The sequence below is a fragment of the Salvia splendens genome, chromosome 12, assembly GCF_004379255.2.
Source record: "Salvia splendens isolate huo1 chromosome 12, SspV2, whole genome shotgun sequence".
Lineage (NCBI taxonomy): Eukaryota > Viridiplantae > Streptophyta > Magnoliopsida > Lamiales > Lamiaceae > Salvia > Salvia splendens.
This window is the reverse complement of record NC_056043.1, coordinates 29063724-29085467: the sequence shown is the minus strand read 5'-3', so window position 1 is coordinate 29085467 and position 21744 is coordinate 29063724. Positions and strand designations below refer to the sequence as shown.

At 39.5% G+C, this 21744-nt stretch overlaps 3 protein-coding genes across 3 annotated transcripts; 2 read left to right on the top strand and 1 right to left on the bottom strand.

The window, feature by feature from the left end:
- The first annotated feature begins 3583 nt into the window (after nucleotides 1–3583).
- LOC121757840 (lectin CPL-like) lies at nucleotides 3584–4378 on the top strand. Its single transcript, XM_042153312.1, has one exon. It carries the CDS (start codon nucleotides 3584–3586, stop codon nucleotides 4376–4378), a length of 795 nt encoding a protein of 264 aa, XP_042009246.1.
- A 7987-nt stretch (nucleotides 4379–12365) lies between these two features.
- LOC121757839 (agglutinin-2-like) lies at nucleotides 12366–13166 on the bottom strand. Its single transcript, XM_042153310.1, has one exon. The coding sequence runs from the start codon at nucleotides 13164–13166 to the stop codon at nucleotides 12366–12368; it is 801 nt and encodes a 266-aa protein (XP_042009244.1).
- A 7569-nt stretch (nucleotides 13167–20735) lies between these two features.
- On the top strand, nucleotides 20736–21744 carry LOC121758612 (secreted RxLR effector protein 161-like). The gene has a single exon (XM_042153985.1). It carries the CDS (start codon nucleotides 20916–20918, stop codon nucleotides 21591–21593), a length of 678 nt encoding a protein of 225 aa, XP_042009919.1. The 5' UTR covers nucleotides 20736–20915; the 3' UTR covers nucleotides 21594–21744.

Sequence of the window (21744 nt, the reverse complement as noted above, 5' to 3'; positions counted from 1 at the left end):
CAAACTAATTAACTAAAGCAAAATCAAATTAATCCTCTTCTTTGTTCCAAGACCAATTGACCAAGCAATCTAATAGGCCCTAGAGCATGCAATTAATATGCAATTAAGTTTAAAATCAACCCAACCTAACTAGAGTCCCTGGCCTCTCTGCTGGAACATCAAGTGGTGCATCCATATATATCTGAGATCTCTCCTATCAGGAACGTTGTCTCATGAATCTGGTGAAATTTTGGGTTTTCGTAGATGTTATCTCAAGATTCTCAACAACTTCAAATTTTTGTTGACGTTGTGAGGTGACTGCATTTGTTGAAAAAGTGTTTTCTGCTACGAAAGGTGTCAAGAAGAAACAAAGAAATAAGATGAGAGATGACGGTTGAACGAAAAATTTGGTGACATTCATTTAAAGGCCCATCTTCACTACGGCTCCAAATGAAAGAATTTTGAAGCGTTTTCATGGATGGAATGATCGTACAAATCAGTTGTCGCGATCAACAAATACTAGTGATATTTGAATTGTATTATTATTATTATTATTATTATTATTATTATTATTATTATTATTATTATTATTCTTATTAAAATGTTTTGAAGTACTCTTATACTTATAATTTTATCGTGTCATTCCACTCCATTTTTCTTGATTCCAATGTAAACATTGGAATAGAATTAATTAAAATGGGGAGATGCTTTTGCATTGCTCTTTCTTAAAGTTGAAATAAAAGATATTTTCACCATCTCATTATATTAAATACTTATTAATGTCGCCTCCATCCAATTAATCTAGCTATAGTTTTGTGTTAGTTTGACTTTCTGAATTTATTCTTTTCTCGTATTCTTTAGATCAGAGTAGTGAGCACGAATCACTTTACACACTCATCGTCGACTCCTAACATAATATTTTTGGGTGACATTCGTTGTTACTACTTATTAGTATTACGCTTAATCTCATTCCATCATAAAATAGATTCATTTATTAAATTTGTTGTGGAGCATAACTAGTTTGGGATACCAAAACACCAGGGTAAAAATTATCATAATATCAAATTATTTTTATGATTCCCAAATAGTAATTAAATTGGAAATCAGAATGAACTTACTCTTTTCCATTTTTTATTTATAAACTAAACATATATCAATATGAATATTAGCAACTTGTCCAGGTCAACTTGCCATATAGTACTACGCACTCGCTTAATTACAGCTAACCCTAAATTAAATTAGTGACACGGAAACCTATTTACCAATCTGAACACATTTATTTCAGGTTTTGATGTTTTTTAATATGATAAAAATCGCATGCATAAACCGGTCTTAGAATAAAAAGTTTCGAAGCATCGAAGTCAACCCTAAAAATCTGATGTCAATCAATACTGCTGTGATTTTATCGCCGAAAATTCTAAAATAACATTAATTATATTATTAAAATTAAATAAAAATCACAATTAAGAAATCAAGTATTGGAGACAATCAAGTACGTGAGGACCATGAATTAATAATTTGGTCCCAAGAACTATCAAGACGTACCACATTTTATTTGTGCATGGAATTTATAAAATTAATGCCAAGTTGACGCATTTTATAAAAGAGCAGTACTACACTTCCTATCTTTTGTCAGAGCATTCACAATAACATTCCACTATCTTTAGTTAGAGCATTCACAATAGCATTCCACTATCTTTTGTTAGAGCATTCACAATAACATTCCACTATCTTTAGTTAGAGCATTCACAATAGCATTCCACTATCTTTTGTTAGAGCATTCACAATAGCATTCCACTCATCTTTAGCCAATCTCAAATTTCCCCATGCTAAGTCAGCAGTTTATCTCAACCTATTTCACTATCTCAATATAATTCATTTTAATGTTGGTGTTTATTATCAAATATTTAAAAAATAAATATAAAATAAAATGGAGAAAAAAAACATAGAAAAACGTTAAAAATAGATTAAGAAAAATAGAAAATGGAGATTGACATGCGCAATAGGCGCGATCTTGCCCAGATCTCGGCGCCCATGGAGACTCGGGCGGCGGCGAATCGACGCCCCTATTGCGAATGCTCTTAGGTACGAGACATTGTCACTCACTGGATTCTACTAATACCTTTTAGGTAATATTATTGTAACTCCAATAGTGATTCTACTAATACCTTTTAGGTAATATTATTGTAACTCCAATACGAAAATATTTCAGAAGGTATTTGGCATCACTGAAGAATGACATATTGAATTTAAAAATATTTTCTGATGCACTATAGAATTTCTTAAAAAATACCAGTACTCTAAATTAACTAGTAACTACCCATTATACCTTTTTTCTTTATCTTCCCATTTATTTGCAGTAAAAATCAACAATAGGACACATTCACTCTATCTTCCATGACCTACATGCATATTCTTACAAAAAAAGTTAAGACTATTTTTTGATCATTAATCATTGTCTAACTTGTCGTAATACATAAATAACATTTACTTATTTGTAGTAAATCTAAATAAATTCAGAAATACTAACATGATTGTACATTCGATGCCCGTGATAAAAGTAATACTATATTCAAACAGTGAATATAGATATAAAGAACACATAAATATTATAATAGTAGTACATAATAACTTTGAAGAACTTTTGAAACAAATACTAGATAGTTACGGAATAGGAGTAGTATTGAATACTCCCTCTATCTCTTAAATTTTGTCACATTTTTTCATTTGCGTCCGTCCTATCAAATTTGTCACATTTTACTTTTTATCATTTTTTATAGTGAACCTCATATTCCACAAACTCATTTTCACCCACATTTATTGTAAAACTAATATATAAGAGTAGGACCCTTCTACTAATTTTTCAACTCACTTTATAATATATTTTTTAAAACATGTGCCCGGTCAAAGTGTGACAAAATTTATGTGTTCGGGTTCATCGGTGCTCACCCGAACTCCACATTAGTATGATATTGTTCGCTTTGGGCAAAGTCATCACGGTTTTGCTCTTGAGGTACTCCCCAAAAGGCCTCATACTAATTGAGTTGGGGTAGCCTATATATATGCTTGCAATTCTTACTCATTCTCCAATATGTGATATTGTTTGCCCCTCAAAATATATTGAAAATTTAGCCAAGTAAAAAATTGTAAGAAATGTACGATCAATGAATAGCTAAACAAAATACAGGTATATCATATCAATTAATATAAATACAGATTTAACTTAAATGATATGCAACCAAATTTAAAAATAAAAATGGAGAAAGAGTGGTGCTAAATTACCATGTTATGGCTACAGAAGATTAGATTAGTAAGTAGTAAATATTATGAAAGATGTGTAGACAGACTGCGAGAGTTTGTAACGTTGGTGTACAGAAGGAATATAACTTAATGGATGAGAGTGGAGAAATTGAAAAAAAGCGATATTCAATAGTAGAACAAAAACACTCCACAGATAAAAAACTAAAAGTTGAATCGAAATAAAAAGAAAAATGGATTATTTTTGTGGACGTGCCTAGTGTGAGCCTTGCACTACTACTATAATAAGCCATTCACCACATCAAACACAAAACAATCTCACAACGTCTCATTGAATCATAAGCCCATGGCCCTCTTCCAAACCCTAAAGCCTCTGCTTTCTTCAGCAGCCATAGCCCTGTTCGTCATTCTGGCAATGACGAACAAGGCCTACTCTCAGAGCGATTCAACTTCCTTCACATACAACTTCAACGGCAACCCACCCACAACCCTAACCTACCAAGGCGACGCCTTCTTCCCACCTGACTCAACCTTCCTCCACCTCACAAAGACCGACGGCTCGGGGGTCCCGCAAACTAGCACTATCGGCCGAGCCCTGTACACGAACCCGATACTGTTCCGCGCACAAGGGGCAGTAGCGTCATTTGAGACCACCATAAACTTCCAGATCACCTCTAAGTCGGGCGACAACAACCCGGCCGACGGGCTCGTGTTCTTCATAGCCCCCGTGGGCTCCACCATCCCTGCTGGCGGCGGCGGGAGCAACTTCGGCGTGTACAGCACTTCGGGGCTGGCTCCCAACGTGTTCGCCGTGGAATTCGACGTGTACGTGAACTCGGAGTGGGACCCGAACTTCCGCCACATTGGGATCAACCTCGGCTCGAGGACTTCTAGAAATTTGACGTCGTTTGAGGGCACCGACGGGCAGCGGGTGAGTGCCCGGATAAACTACGAGGCGGCGACTAGAGTGATCACCGTCGACGCCTCCGCAGCAGCGGGCAATTTCGGGGTCAGCTTGGTGTCCGACTTGGGCGCTTTGCTCCCCGAGCAAGTTCAAGTCGGGCTCGCTGCCTCGAGCGGGCTGCTCGTCGCCGTCCACGACGTCGTTTCGTGGTCTTTCAGCTCCACCATCGTCCGTTAATGACGTGAGGGCGGGGCTCCAATAAAAGTAAATTGTAATTGTGTAATTTGCCCGCAGGGGCGTAGCGCAGTTGGCAACGGAGGGGTAGATCTTGCTGCAATGTAATTGTGTAATTTCGTGTGTCGTTTATGTATAATGTATGTGTGTGACATAAATAAGGACTCGAGGTCGAACTTATAAGTCCGATGTTCGAGATGGAAATGAAATTTCTTAAAGATGTATAGTACTCCTATTTAATTCCTTTAGTGTTTTTTTACATCATGCGATCTTAGATTTAGAATTAGTGTTCGATATAGAAAATGAATTTCATTTGCATATAATAGAATCAACAGAAATAAAATGTGAACCTCATGACAAAAACATAAATTTAACATTTTAGTAACATTTTATTGATGAACATTTACTAAATCTACCTCCGTCCATAAAAAATAGATCAATTTTACTATTTTGGACCGTCCACCAAAACATTATATTAATGTGGAAAGTTTTAAATGTGGAAAATTTAAATATTTAAATATAGAGTATAATAATGTGGATTCCACAATTCACTAATATTAGGAGTACTTCTCTCTTACTTTTTTTTTCTATTCTCTTTTATTTTATCAATTATATATTAGTAAAACTTAAAACATGATACACAACTATGCTTGTTTTTTGGTGGACGGAGATAGTTACACATCTTAATTATGAAATACTCATAAACACTGGTGGTGATTTATCAACCAAAACTACAATTGAGAGACTATAAGAAAATGCTATTAGATACTCTTATTTGAAATGATCAACGGAATTATCAAGAAGGGATTAAATTGAAAAAAAAAGAAAGAATCTAGGTGATACTCAAGTTGAATGGAAAATTGAATCGACAAATATACACAGATCTTGTTGCTAGCAATACAAGCGAGTCCAGGCCTTGAAACATTAGGAACCCAACCCAGAGTCCAGACTCATGTGAAAAACCAGCCCAGCTCAAACCTCAAATAGCTACGAATCTTATATTACTCCTAAATATATCTTCTAATCTCAATATAATTTAATTCTATTCATTCTACATTTTATATCAATTTATATATTTTTTAAAATTTTCTTTTTACATTTGAATTTTCTCTTTAAATAATTGCAATAAATAAATTTTGATATAAATCTATATTTAATAAAAAAGTATACCCGTCCACCAATACAAGACCAATTTGATCCCGAGTTTTAAGAAATATGGTAGAAAGTGAATGGAAAAGGTTAGTGGAAGGTGGGTCCCACTTTTATATATTAGTGAAATTTAAGTGAAATAAAGTTAGTGAAATGTAGGTCTCATTATCGAAAGATAGTGGTGGCAAATCGTGCGTGTTGTGTCGTTATCGTGTCGATACGATAACGACACGACACAATATCAACAAACACGAACACAACCTGTTAAGAAAACTCCAAACACGAACACTAACACTAACACTATCTGGTACCCTCAGACACGAACACGACACGAACCACTTCGTGTCAACACGGCACGATAACAAAACATATATGACACGACACAATAACGACACTATAATAATAATATTAAATTTTATATTTTAATTTTAAAGTTTTAAAATTTAAAATAAATAAATATAATAATATTATAATATATTAATATTATTTCTTAACATGTAACACGAACCTGACACGAAGTTTTTGTGTCGTTATCGTGTCGATACGATAAGGACACTGTTAAGGGTTTACTCCTTAACGACTGAATTCCACGTCGAACTTCGCGGGTACTTTGCCCGTCGATCAGATTCGTCGTCGGAAACAGTAGGGTTTTGTGCGTGAGACGCAAGAAAGAGAGAGATAGCGTGAGGATATTTTATTTTCTTGAGGTGGGAAATAAAATACACACGTATTTATACTAAGGACCCTAGGGTTGATTCGACCTACGATCCGGGAAAGAATCAACAAAGAAAACCCGGAAAGGAACTTAACGTACGCTCAACGAATAATTAACGAAAATAGAATATTCTAAACTATTACATTATTTAAATGACTCAAATAATTAAATAAAGACTCAACGAACTAAATAAAGCCTTCGTCTTCAACCAGGCACAAAGTCCCCATAACGCGCCGGTCTTTTCACGACCCGTCTCTCCGATCTAGCACGAAGCGCCTGCTCTGGCTGCTGCACCTCCGCCGATACGCCAGTGTCGGCGTCGAGTTCTGCTTCCGGCTGCACCTCCCGTTCCTTCAGCCTAGCCGACCGAGGACCCGTAACAACTCCCCCCTTCGAACGCTCCTTGTCCTCAAGGAGAGCTGGAAATTTCTTGCGCACTAAATCCGCCGACTCCCACGTCGGGTTCAGCCCCGAGTCGTCTGACCAGCCCAGCCGAACCTCCGCCACAGCTGCCCCATCACGCCAGACAGTCCTTCGATCCAATATCTGGGTCGGATATGCCACCGGCTTGCCTCTCGTAAAACGCGCTGGCAGCTCCGTAGAAGCCATATTAGTGTTCTCCACAAATGGCTTCAACAGTCCCACGTGAAACACATTATGCACCCGGCTCCCCTCCGGCAATTTCAATCGGTAAGCCACCTGGCCAATTCTCTCAAGCACCTCAAAAGGTCCATAGAAACGGCGAGATAATTTCGACGACAAAGGCTTCGCCACCGAATGTTGCCTGTATTGTTGTAGCTTGAGGAGGACTTTGTCTCCCACACAAAACTCCAACTCACGGCGATGCTTATTTACCGTCTTCCGCATCCTTTGCTGGGCCCGCTCCAAATTGTCGCGAAGCAACCTAATAGTCTCCCCACGTTGACGAATCAAGGCTGCCACATCAGGGGGAGTCGACAACGAGGGTGGCGCCGCGATCAGAGGTGGCGGTTCTCGCCCATACAACGCCTCAAATGGCGAGATCCCAAGCCCCTCATGGTGGAAGCAATTCGAAGCGAGCTTCGCCCAAGGTAAAAAATTATCCCATTTAGTCGGCCTATCCGCCGTGAATGCCCGCAAATACTGCTCAAGACCGCGGTTCCGGACCTCCGTCTGGCCATCTGTTTGCGGGTGATAGGCGGTGGAAAAATGAAGCTTAGTACCACTCAAACGCAACATATCCTCCTACACATCGTTCAAGAACACCAGATCCCTATCCGATACCAAGGTCTTGGGAAACCATGGTGTTTCACCACCGTTTCAATAAATAAGTTCGCAATCTTCAAAGCATTGTAGCGAACCGGTAGCAAGGCGAAATGCGCATATTTCAACAAACGATCCACCACCACCATCACTCCTGTGAATCCCCGAGAAGACGGTAGGCTCGTGATGAAATCCATTGAAACGTCCTCCCACACCCGGGAGGGAATAGGAAGCGGTTGTAACAGCCCCGCTGGCTTCTGGGTCGAGTATTTGGTCGTCTGACATTCATAGCAAGACTCGACAAAGTTCTTAACATCTTTCCGCATTCCCTTCCAGTAAAATGACGCAGCTAAGCGTCGAAACGTCCTTTCCACACCTGGATGCCCCGCCACAAGGGACGAGTGATGCTCATAAAAGAGTGACGCCTTCGCCTCCGAATCCTTGCTCACATAAACTCGCCTTTTATAGTATAATAACCCGTCCACCAAGGACACCGCCGGGTCGGCCTTCCCGTGTTGCAGCGCCGCTTGTAATTCAATCAACTCAGGAGTGGAATTTGTCTCGAGCTTCAGTAACTCCCAGATATCCGGAACTGGATGGGCAGCCGCCATCAGGGCCAGGGCTACCTCCTCTGTTGCCGTTGCGGACTCCTCCGACGGCCCGCCCTCCGCAGATCCGTCGGCAGGCTTCTCGGGGAGCGACTCACCGTCCGCCACCTCCATGTCCCTTCACGTTAGCGCATCCGCCGCCTTATTGGAGGCTCCGTTTTATATTCGATGCGGAACTTATAACCCATTAGTTTTCTGGCGTAGAACTGTTAGTCCGGTGTCTGAATGATCTGCTGTAACAATTCCTTCAGGCTTTTCTGATCACTGCGGATGACGAATTCCGGACCCAGTAAATACTGGCGCCATTTCTTCACCGCTTCGACAATTGCGTACAACTCTTTGTGGTACGTGGATGACACTCGTCACCTCGGGCCCAATTTCTTACTAAAGAATGCCAACGGGTGGCCATCTTGGAGTAACACAGCCCCAATTCCAAAGTCCGACGCGTCTGTCTTAAGATAAAAAGTCCGGCCAAAGTCTGGGAGACGGAGAACCGGAGCAGACGTCATTGCCTACTTTAAGGCGTTAAAGTTTTCCGTCGCAGCGGGCGACCACGTGAAGCTATCCTTCTTCAATAATTCTGTCAATGGGCCGGCGATGGAAGCATAGTGCTCGATAAACCGCCGATAGTACCCTGTGAGGCCCAGGAAGCCGCGTAGCTGTTTCACGGTTGACGGCACCGGCCATGCAACCATAGCCTCGATCTTCGCCGGGTCTGCCTTTAGGCGGCCCTCTGAAATGAAGTGACCCAAATATTCTACCGTCGAGCACGCAAAGGTGCACTTTGACAGCTTCACGAAGAAGTGGTGGGCCTTGAGGATTGATAAAATTTCGTGAATATGCCGGATGTGCGACATGAAAGTCGGGCTGTAGATGAGGATGTCATCGAAGAATACTATCACCCACTGCCGCAGGGCAGGCCTGAAGATGGCGTTCATAGCCGCTTGAAATGTCGAGGGCGCATTCGTCAAGCCAAACGGCATAACCAGGAACTCAAAGTGCCCGTCGTGAGTCCTAAATGCAGTCTTGAATATGTCTTCCTCCCTCATTCGGATCTGGTGATAACCCGGGCGTAAGTCCAACTTCGTAAAGAATCGTGCCGCTCCCAGCTCGTCAAACAACTCATCGGTCGTTGGAATCGGAAAATTATCAGGGACGGTGACCGCATTCAAAGCTCTGTAGTCAATGCAAAAATGGAAAGAGACGTCCTTCTTCCTGATAAGTAGCACCGGCGAAGAGAATGGACTCTGGCTCGGTCGAATGAGGCCTGATTCTAACATGTCTTTCACCTGCTTCTCGATCTTATTTTTCTGGAAGTACGGGTATCTGTAGGGCCGCACATTGACCGGCTTCGCATTCGGCAACTGGTGAATCTTGTGGTCGAATTTCCGTATAGGAGGGACTTCCGACGGCAGCCCGAAAACCTCCTTGTGGGATTCAAGCACACTACGGATCTCGTCCGGTAGATCCTGCGGAAAAACCAACGCCTCCTCCGCCGACTGCTCTCGGGATTTTGCCGCCGGGAGCTGGATCAATTCAAACAACTCCGCCTGACCCTGGAGTGTGAGGAGGGTTGCAAACGTTTTCAGCGACACATCCTCTGCAGAAGGTGGAACGAGCTTAAGGCAGACTTGTCGGCCATTTCGCAAGAATTCCAACGTCCCCTCGATATAATCACTGGTCACTCTGCGCATCTGCTTAAGCAAAACCCTTCCCAATATCATCTGCTTTTGAATTACGACCCTAGTTTGTATGGACGCATGAGTACAAAGTAATGACGCACCGTTACCGACGTACACGCGAAAGGGTCGAATCTGTTGCAGTGGCAAAGCTAATTTTTCTGCCACCTTAGGATGCAAGAAGTTATGGGAACTCCCTGTATCCACTAGAATGCGCACAGGCAAGTCGCCACTTAGACCCCTCAGCTCAATATCCCCCTCTCGCTATATGCCATCTAGGGCGTAAATGTGGGATAGATCCACAGAGATAACCGGCGTCTCTCCCTGCCCGTCCTGATCATCATCATCATCCTCGTCTGAATCCATATCAGCTCCCATGTACACCAGAAACCTGCCTCGACAAGAGTGGCCCGCAACCCACTTCTCCGGGCACCACCAACACAACCCCAACTTAGAGCGCTCCGCGCGCTTTGCTGCTGTCAGCCGCACCACCGGCATCTTGGAGTATTACTTCCCTTTCAACTGGTTTGGGCGATTCAGAGGTGGCGCCGACAACGCCAGCGGCTGTTGCTGGGTTGTCATCTGCCGCTGGTCGCGGTTCTGCCTGGCACGGCGCTGCCCTCCTGCCGGTGCCGTCGGCCGCTCCACACTTGCGTCATACTCAGTTACCAATGCCATCGCCGCCGCCACGGAGGGCGGATTCTGGTGTTTGACCTGGATCTTCACTGGCTGCTGAAGTCCCTCCACATAAATAGGTAGCAAAATATATTCCGGAACCCCACGGACACGATTCATCATCGTCTCAAACGTCGTGTCGTACTCAGCCAGCGTTCCTAACTGGCACAACTTCACAATCAGCCCGATGAAATTATGAAAATACTGAGGATCGAAACGCCGACGCACATCCTCCAAAAATTACCATAATATCGAATTATTTTTATGATTCCCAAATCGTAATTAAATTGGAAATCAGAATGAACTTACTCTTTTCCATTTTTTATTTATAAACTAAACATATATCAATATGAATATTAGCAACTTGTCCAGGTCAACTTGCCATATAGTACTACGCACTCGCGTAATTACAGCTAACCCTAAATTAAATTAGTGACACGGAAACCTATTTACCAATCTGAACACATTTATTTCATGTTTTGATGTTTTTTAATATGATAAAAATCGCATGCATAAACCGGTCTTAGAATAAAAAATTTCGAAGCATCGAAGTCAACCCTAAAAATCTGATGTCAATCAATACTGCTGTGATTTTATCACCGAAAATTCTAAAATAACATTAATTATATTATTAAAATTAAATTAAAAACTCAATAATCACATTAAAGAAATCAAGTATTGGAGACAATTAAGTATTCAGAAAATAATCGATGGACAGAAATTAAATCCAAATACCATAATTATACAATTTAATCTTTGGTGACATATATTAAACACGATGAGAGCAGTATAATTATTCAAATATATATGCAAAATAAAAAAATTCTGAACACAAACTATATCTAGTACTAGTATATCTTGCTTATGTGATGTTTTAACACTTTGGTAGGTTTATGAATGACTGCAATTGTAAAAAAACAAAGAACTGTATGGAATAAAATCGACGATAAACTAAAGTAATTTGCTTTGAAAGTGTTAAAATCTTCTCATATCCACATGTGAAGATTCTATCTAATCTATATAAGCGTCTATATAAGTGTGGATAACCTTTACCTCTTATGAGGCCATTTCAAGGGGCCAATGACACATTTCTAATATGGTATGATTAGAGTAGATCCAAGTCTATGATGAATTTTATATCTTGGCTTGCCTACCCACGTGATGGAAGTTTGATGTGTCATTCCGGCCTACAAATGTGAGGGCATGTTAAAATCTCTTAAATTTTGTCCCACATCGACTTGGTGCCTACAAGTTGATGTGTCATTCCGGCCCATACGTGTGGGGATGTGTTAAAATCTCTTTAATTTTGTCTCACATCAACTTGGTAAAGATCATATCTAATCTATTTAAGTGTAGATAATCCTCCCACCTTATGAAGACTTTTGAAGTGGCGAGTGACCCATTTCTAATAAACAGGTCCTTAATAATGCAAATATTTTTTTTAATGGATAAATTCGGACATTGTGATAGTAGTCTGAATGAAAAGGACTTGATTTCAACAAGAAGTAACTCATCTAGTCAAATGAATTTCTTCATGGTGCCATCTGTTTTAGTAGAACTGATTTAATTAAAAAAATTTAACTCTTAGCACAAAGTAAGTTATTTTAGAAAGCAAGTTATGAGCAATTCTTAGATAACATTAACAACACTGAAGTCCATATTATGACTTTTTCGGCATTGATAAATTATTTGATACCCATTGTCCGTATGAAATGAAAATACAACAATAGAAAACATACTATTATTGGTGACATAGGATGTCACGTATATTTTCTTAATGACATCCGCATTTTACAAATACATTACGAAACAAGTAAAATTTTGAGATACGAAACATTACATTTTATATCATTCCAGACTTATTTAGAGCATACTCCATCACTTAACCTTATGTGTAACTCAAACTAAAACAGTAAAATGTCTCAATTATGTTTCTTGCGCCCCATGGAGGAAGTAAAAGACCAAGAGATGAGGTCGTGAATAGCGGATAATCCTCCGGTGGCGCCGGAGATCCCGACCTGAACCTGCTCAGGAAGAAACGAGCTCAAATCATACACATAGCTCACCTCAAAGGCCTTTCCACCGGCGCTGCCACGAACGCTTATCAAGTTGGTGGCTGCATCGTAGTTGATGGTGGCAGTCACCGCCTGACCGACGATCGCGTCGTCGACGGCGGTAGTGGCGCTGGATACCTGCGATTGGATGTCGATCCCCACGTGGCGATAGTTTGGATCGAAATCTTTATTGATGAAGATGTCGAATTCCACTGCGAAAACCAAGGGGTTTTTGCCGGATTGATCAAAGACTCCGAAGCTGCCACCGGGCTCGTTTACGGTGGAGTTGAGGGCCGTTATGAAGAAAACGAGGCCGTCGGCCGGTGGGTACTCGTAGTTGGTGTTGGGCGTGACGATGAATTTCACGGTGGATTCGAAGTTTGCTTTCGCCCATTTACTCCAAAATGGCACGGGCTTGGTGTGCAAGACTCGGCCGACGCTGAGCTCCACTGCGTTGCCGGAATAGTCGGTTTTGGTTAGGCGGAGGTAAGAGTCTTGGGATGGGAAATTGGCGTCGCCTTGTAAGGTTACGCCAGTTGGTTGCACACCGTGGAAGTCGTATGAGAAGGAGACCGTCCCCTTGGGGGGCGGACGCTTCGCGGTTGCCACGGTGAGGATTAGGGCTGTGGCGGAAAGAAGAGAAATTAGGGTTTGGAGGGAAGTGGCCATTGCTTTTGATTAGGGTTTTGCTTTTAGTGTGGTGGTGTTATGTATTGTGGTGGCACCTATTTATAGTTGGTTTTTGTCATGCATGAAAGTCAACAATAATAAAAGTATATAGTTACTTGCCTCGTAGATCAAGTTTGAGGTGATGAACCTCGAGATCTGTATAACCTAGTGGGTGTATTATATAGTTTTACTCGATTGTGTTTGGTTGGATTTAAGGATTCTGTTGTTTCCGTAAGTTTGGGTAGGCTTCTGACATAAAACCTGTGGGAACAAAATTTATCTTGCGAGGGTTTTCCTTGCCTCAACTTATAATTAATTTATTTTGTTCTATTATTTTCGTACAAATTTCATATGCATTATGTTCTGATCCTTTTAATTTTGTTGAGTATGGACCATATACGGACCATGGGCGGAGCTACTTGAGGAGCACGAGAGGCAAAATGCTCACCCTCAATAAATATATTTTATTTATACCATTTTGTTATTCAATTTTTTTTTTCGAATTTTCAAATTTCCTTCATAAATGCACGCCCCATTTTAAATTCTTAAAATTTCTGTCCCATAATAAATTTCATATTTGGGTGATGATATGATATTTTAGGAGATGTTGTTTTGAGTGTTGAGTGGTGAGAGAAAATATAGTTTTATATATTAATGTGAGAGAGAACTTTTTTCTGAAAAATAAAATATAGTAGTAACATCTTTTATAGGACAAACTATAAAGAAGAGTGTGACATCTACTTTGGAACGGACAGAAGGAGTACTATTTTTCGCTCTTCTACCCATGTACATATCTAATAATGCAAATCCTTAATTTATTTTGCGGAAGGACCCCGGCATGGTAATGCCCACACACACAATCTCATTTTTTCTTGCTTTTTGTATTTTATGCCCATTTACTCCAAAATGGCACGGGCTTGGTGTGCAAGACTCGGCCGACGCTGAGCTCCACTGCGTTGCCGGAATAGTCGGTTTTGGTTAGGCGGAGGTAAGAGTCTTGGGATGGGAAATTGGCGTCGCCTTGTAAGGTTACGCCAGTTGGTTGCACACCGTGGAAGTCGTACGAGAAGGAGACCGTCCCCTTGGGGGGCGGACGCTTCGCGGTTGCCACGGTGAGGATTAGGGCTGTGGCGGAAAGAAGAGAAATTAGGGTTTGGAGGGAAGTGGCCATTGCTTTTGATTAGGGTTTTGCTTTTAGTGTGGTGGTGTTATGTATTGTGGTGGCACCTATTTATAGTTGGTTTTGGTCATGCATGAAAGTCAACAATCATAAAAGTATATAGTTACTTACCTCGTAGATCAAGTTTGAGGTGACGAACCTCGACTCAACTTACAATTAATTTGTTTTATTTTATTATTTTCGTACAAATTTCATATGCATTATGTTCTGATCCTTTTAATTTCGTTGATTATGGACCATATATGGACCATGGGCGGAGCTACTTGAGGAGCACGAGAGTCAAAATGCTCACCCTCAATAAATATATTTTATTTATACCATTTTGTTATTCAATTTTTTATTTTGAATTTTCAAATTTCCTTCATAAGTGCACGCCCCATTTTAAATTCTTAAAATTTCTTTATATTACTACTCCATCTGTTCCATAATAGATTTCATATTTGGGTGATGATATGATATTTTAGGAGATGTTGCTTTGAGTGTTGAGTGATGAGAGAAAATATAGTTTTATATATTAATGTGAGAGAGAACTTTTTTCTGAAAAATAAAATATAGTAGTAATATCTTTTATAGGACAAACTATAAAGAAAAGAGTAACATCTACTTTGGGACGGACAGAAGGAGTACTATTTTTCGCTCTTCTACCCCTGCACATATCTAATAATGCAAATGCTTAATTTATTTTGCGGAAGGACCCGGCATGGTAATGCCCACACACACAATCTCATTTTTTCTTGCTTTTTGTATTGTATGCACTTATTTTTCTAACAATGTGCTTTATATTTTCTAATTTTTATGAACACTTATTATTGCTTTTATAAGTTTTTGTGAGTCTTACTCTATAATGGGTAGAATTCTACTCGGATTTACAAACCATCCCAACAAACACAGATTGTTGAGATAACAGAGAAGATCGCAAATTTCAAGCCAAGAACGTGGTATAATGTGATACATGGCCATAATGACCGGTAAAATGGGAAGATGCTTCTGCATTGCTCTTTCTTAAACTCGAAATAAAAGATTGTTCACACCATCTCATTTTATTAAATATTACTATTAATGTAGGTCTCATCCAAATCTAGCTAAGTTTTTTGTTAGTTTGACTTTCTTAATTTGTTATTTTCACGTTTTCTTTAGAGTAGAATAGTGAGCTTGGTGGTGACAGATCCAGTACAGCTGCCTTTTAGGAATAAGACCTATTGGGCCTAGCCCATGTGAATATTTATTAATTACTTGTGCTATTAGATATTGGGTTGTTGGGCACAACTGACTCTCATCGTTTGCTCTCAAATTTCAATTTGCGAATTTAATTCCTTAATGACGACACATTAATAGACTCTCATCGTTTGGGATGAAATAAGGGTTTTGATCCATGCAAAACCATTCTTAATACAAAAATGCAGAACCAAGCATACAAAAGTCATTTTTAGGTCATTGTAAGCTTATTTTTACGTCATTATAGTAAGGATGACATGAAATGATCTTAACATGACCTCAAACCCAAAGTTTATAATATGACCTAAAATTGCTTTACAATGACCCTCCGTGTTTTTATTTAATTATTGACCATTGGATTGTCAAATCTCATGGTCAGGATTTGGTCTGGATTTTGTATTGAGATCAAGTTTTGTATTGATCATTTTCCTATATATATATATGAGTATATATATATATATGAGTATATATATATAGGAAAATGATCAATACAAAACTTGATCTCAATACAAAATCCAGACCAAATCCTGACCATGAGATTTGACAATCCAATGGTCAATAATTAAACAAAAGCACGGAGGGTCATTGTAAAGCAATTTTAGGTCATATTATAAACTTTGGGTTTGAGGTCATGTTAAGATCATTTCATGTCATCCTTACTATAATGACGTAAAAATAAGCTTACAATGACCTAAAAATGACTTTTGTATGCTTGGTTCTGCATTTTTGTATTAAGAATGGTTTTGCATGGATCAAAACCCTAGACATAGGGTATATATATATGGGGTAATCCGGCAAGCCCATCAACTTTCTAGAGCAAGGAATACAATTAATAAAAAAATCTACTGTTAGTGACAGAATATTTTGATATTTCAAATTATAATACAGGGTGAGTAAATAATTCAGCCTCCATGCAATATTTCTGATTAATATTAATTGATGTTGACATATCATCTTTAATTTCGGATCAATTAAATAAACTCTGGTCGGAATATTGAAAAGATTTATGCTACTTATTTTGCAAAGATTTATAATAATTAAGGTCGAAAATGATATGAGTATGAATTCCTTATTTAGTATTTTATAGTTTCCCTTATATATCTCCTCTATCTATGATATAAATTCCCACTTTGACTTGATGTTGATTTTAAGAGATGTAAAAGAATATTGATGGAAAAAATTAGTGGAATACTAATCTCATTTTATACATTGATTTTTTTAATGAAATGTGACAATAATAATTTAGTGTGCGACCCACTTATCTAATTTGAAATAAATAAGACTCTAAATCGTGAATGCTTAGTCTAATGAATGTTTCCAGGATCGTGTCCCAATGCATACATGTACATTATATATAACCTCTAGAACTTAATTTTTATGCTTTTATTTTGATACTACCGTGTATATAAATAAAATCTATAAATAGAACGTAGAATATCACACATTATTAATTACTCCCTCCGTCCTAGATAATTTGGGTCAGTTTGACCCGACACAGATTTTAAGAAATGTTGTTTGACTTTATATTAAATGAAGGTATGTAGTGGAAAGGGGTCCCACATTGAATGGTGGGGTGGGCGAATGGAGTGGTTCTTTTATGTCCATTTTTGGTAATTTTGAAGTGGGACAAATTATATGGGATGGATCGAAATGGAAAACTGAGACAAATTATGTGGGACACATCAAAATGGAAAACTGAGACAAATTATTTGGGATGGGGGGAGTATTACGTTGGAATATTAATTAATAAACTTGATTTTGTAAATATTTAGATATTATACAAATATCTAGATATTATAGAATGGTCTAGAATTAGGGATGAAAAATATCTAAATATTTTGGTAGAATTAACTAGAGATAGAATTCTCTAGAATGTAGTAGATGTTATCTAAAAATATCTAGATTTTTATGGAGAAAAATCTAGATATTTAGAATATAAAAAGAATTAAGTAGAGAATTCTAGAATGTGTTAGGATGCCTATAAATATGGGTGAGTTGTAACATTTTGAATAAGTTGAGAAGTTGAAAAAGTTCATAAAATTTGAGAATAAAAGTGTTCCTTTGCTTTTCCACATAACCAACCTCTCATAAATCATTTTCCATATATTCCACTCATTCTCCTCTCAAATACTTCCTCCAAACTAAATTACTCTTCCAACATATATCCTATATATTCCAACAAAGTGGTATCAGAACCATAAGTTCCTACCTATAGTATGGCTAACTTGTCGTCGTTCCAAGTCCCCATGCTCAATAAGAGCAGTTTCGATAATTGGAGTATCAAGATGAAAGCGTTATTGGGAGCCCATGACGTTTAAGAGATCGTGGAGAGTGGCTACGAGGAGCCGCCAGACGATACCGATCTATCCCAACAACAAAGGGATAGATTGCGAGATGCGAGAAAGAGAGACAAGAAAGCTCTCTATCTCATCTACCAAGCTCTAGGGGACGTCGATTTTGAGAAGATCTTAAGTGCAAGTACCGCCATAGAAGCGAGGAAGAAGCTCCAAATCTCATGTGTTGGTGCGGAGCGAGTAAAGAAGGTAAGTCTTCAAACTTTAAGAGGAGAATTTGAGTCTTTACATATGAAAGAGTCCGAATCAATTTCGGATTATTTTTCAAGAGTCTTAGCGGTATCAAATCAAACGAAAAGGAATGGTGAAAAATTGGAGGATGTTAGAATCATGGAGAAAATACTGCGCTCTTTAACCCTTAATTTTGAGCACATAGTAGTTACAATAGAAGAAACTAAAGATTTGGAGGAAATGACTATCGATCACTTATTGGGTTCGCTACAAGCATATGAGGAGAAACAAAAGAAGAAACAAGAAATTGTGGAGAAACTTTTAAAGTTGCAAGTAAGCCCAAAGGAGAAAGAAGAAAGTTCGGGCAATGGTGGTGGTCGACAAGGAAGAAGTCGCGGACAAAGACAAGATTGTGGTCGTGGTCGAGGATATGCTCGTGGATGTGGTCGGGGATATTTTGCAAACAATGGAGAAAGAAAAGAGTCCCCAAGTATAGGACGAGGAAGGAGCAACCCACAGTCGAGGTACGATAAATCTTAAATAAAGTGTTATAGTTGTTATAGATATGTGCACTATGCTTCCGAGTGCAGAGACACAAAATCAAAAGTTGAAGAGAAGGCCAATTGCGTGGAGAATACGAATGAAGAAAATGGATGTATTCTTCTAGCTTATAAAGGAGAAGCTGGAAGGAAAGATGATATGTGGTACCTCGACACAGGAGCGAGCAACCATATGTGCGGGAACAAGAGCATGTTCGTGGAGCTTGATTAATCAGTAAGTGGCAATGTCTCCTTTGACGATGAATCTAAAATTCCAGTTAAAGGAATAGGCAAGATTCTAATTCGTCTAAAGAATGGACTCATGATTTCATTTCTAACGTATATTACGTGCCCAATATGAGAAATAATATATTGAGTCTTGGACAACTCTTAGAGAAAGGTTATAACATTCATATGAAAGATTATAGCCTTTAAATAAGAGATAGCAAAAATGATTTAATCGCCAAGGTGCCAATGTCCAAGAATAGAATGTTTTTATGAAATGTTCAAAATGATATGGTGAAGTGTCTTCAAGCATGTTATAAAGATAAGTATTGGCAATGGCATCTTCGATTTGGGCACTTGAATTTTGGTAGCTTAAAATTACTATCAAATAAAGAAATGGTATGAGGATTACCGCCTATCGAGCCCCCCGATCAACTTTGTGAAGGACACTTTGTTGGGAAGCACTTCAGAAAGCCGTTCCCAAAGGAGTCGAGTTCGAGAGCTCAGAAGCCATTGGAGTTAATCCATGCAGACGTGTGTGGACCAATCAAGCCAAGCTCCCTCAGTAAAAATAATTATTTCCTACTTTTCATTGATGATTTTTCAAGAAAAACGTGGGTATACTTCTTGAAGCAGAAATCAGAAGCATTTGACAATTTCAAGAAGTTCAAGGCTGCCGTCGAGAAAGAAAATGTTCTAGAAATCAAAGCAATGAGGACCGACCGAGGTGGAGAATTCACATCAAGGGAGTTTCTAGAATTTTGCAAAGAAAGCGGAATTCGGCGGCTACTAACAGTCCCGAGATCCCCCCCAGCAGAATGGAGTGGCTGAACGCAAGAACAGGACCATTGTTGAGATGACTCGAAGCATGTTGAAGACTAAGAATTTACCTAAAGAGCTTTGGGCTGAAGCAGTGGCGTGCGCCGTGTACCTGTCTAACAGGTCTCCAACAAAAAGTCTAGGGAATGACGCCTCAAGAAGCCTGGAGCGGGAGAAAACCAGGAATCGCCCACTTGAGAGTATTCGGGAGTAAAGCCTATGCACATGTACCAGATCAGAAGAGGAGTAAACTCGACGACAAAATCAAGCCATTCATCTTCATATGGCACGACTCTAACACTAAAGGCTATAAGTTATATGATCCAACTTCTCAGAAAACCATGATTAGCCAAGACGTGGAGTTCGATGAAGAAGGAGTACGGGATTTTGGCACGGACAATTACTCCACCTTCATACCTCCATTTGGAGATCAAGGAACAATCGAGCAGGTGGCAGAGGTGCAACAAGAACAAACAACTACACCTACATCTCCTACATCAGTTGGAGGCTCGCGACCATCTTTCTTGAATGAAAGAGCCACACAACGCACATTAAGCTTGGATGAAGTGTATGACGACACTGAAAGGTTAGAAGATCTCACCTTATTTTGCCTATTTGCTGATTGTGAACCAGTTAGCTTTGAAGAAGCTACAACAAGTGAAAATTGGCGAGTCGCGATGGATGAAGAGATCAAAGCCATAGAGAAGAATTACACGTGGGAGCTGGTGACACTACCAAAGGGACACAAGGCCATTGGAGTTAAGTGGGTGTATAAAATTAAGAAGAATTCCATCGGTGAAGTTAAAAGATATAAAGCTAGACTCATCGCAAAAGAATATAGCCAAAGAGCTGGAATCGACTATGACGAGGTATTTGGTCCTGTCGCTCGCTTAGAAACTATTAGACTAATACTATCTATTGCAGCCCAGAATAGATGGAAGATTTATCAAATGGATGTGAAGTCGGCTTTCTTGAATGGACTTCTTGATAAAAAGTCTACATAAATCAGCCTTATGGTTACGTGGTGAATGGACAAGAAGACAAAGTTATGAAGTTGAAGAAAACTTTATAAGGGCTAAAGCAAGCACCAAGGGCGTGGAATACCAGGATCGATAAATATCTTGAAGATAATGGCTTCACCAAATGCCCACATGAGCATGCGCTCTATGTGAAAAGTAAAGGAAATGATATCTTATTAGTGTGCTTGTATGTGGATGATCTCAATTTCACAGGAAACAATCCAAGCATGTTCAAAGAATTCAAGAAGGCCATGACTGAGGAATTTGAGATGATAGACATCGGGCTGATGGCATACTATCTCGGAGTAGAAGTAAAGCAACTTGAAGATGGAGTATTCATCTACGCAAAGGAGATTCTAAAGAAGTTCAAATGGAGGATTGCAAACCAATCAACACACCGTTGGAATGCGGGGTCAAGCTATCAAAGATACAATAAAGAGGAAAAGGTGGATCCGACACTATACAAGAGCTTGGTTGGAAGCCTATGGTACTTAACTTGCACAAGGCCGGATTTATTGTACGCTACAGGGCTCGTAAGTCGGTACATGGAGAATCCAACCACTACTCACTTCAAGGCAGCAAAGAGAATACTCCGATATCTCAAAGGTACGATCGACTATGGCCTATTATATTCAACTACTAATGATTATAGACTTGTTGGCTATAGTGATAGTGATTGGGTTGGAGATACCGATGACCGAAAAAGTACAACTGGATATGTGTTCTACATGGAAGACACTGCCTTCGCTTGGATGTCTAAGAAGCAACCCATTGTCACTTTATCAACCTGTGAAGCCGAATATGTGGCAGCCACCTTCAGTGTTTGTCATGCATTTTGGCTTATAAGTTTATTATCGGAGCTCGGGGTGGCCACAAAAGGAGACAACAACTATTTGTGTGGATAACAAGTCGGTGATTGCACTCTCCAAGAATCCAGTATTCCACAACTAAAGCAAGCACATCGACATCCGCTACCACTACATCAGAGAATGTGTTGCAAATCAGGAGATTCATGTCGAGTATGTGAAATCGCAAGATCAAGTTGCTGATATTTTC

Excerpts from the sequence above, each read along its gene's own strand:
- LOC121758612 (XM_042153985.1), top strand. The coding sequence starts at position 20,916 with ATGTTCAAAGAATTCAAGAAGGCCATGACTGAGGAATTTGAGATGATA.
- LOC121757839 (XM_042153310.1), bottom strand. The coding sequence starts at position 13,166 with ATGGCCACTTCCCTCCAAACCCTAATTTCTCTTCTTTCCGCCACAGCC.
- LOC121757840 (XM_042153312.1), top strand. The coding sequence starts at position 3,584 with ATGGCCCTCTTCCAAACCCTAAAGCCTCTGCTTTCTTCAGCAGCCATA.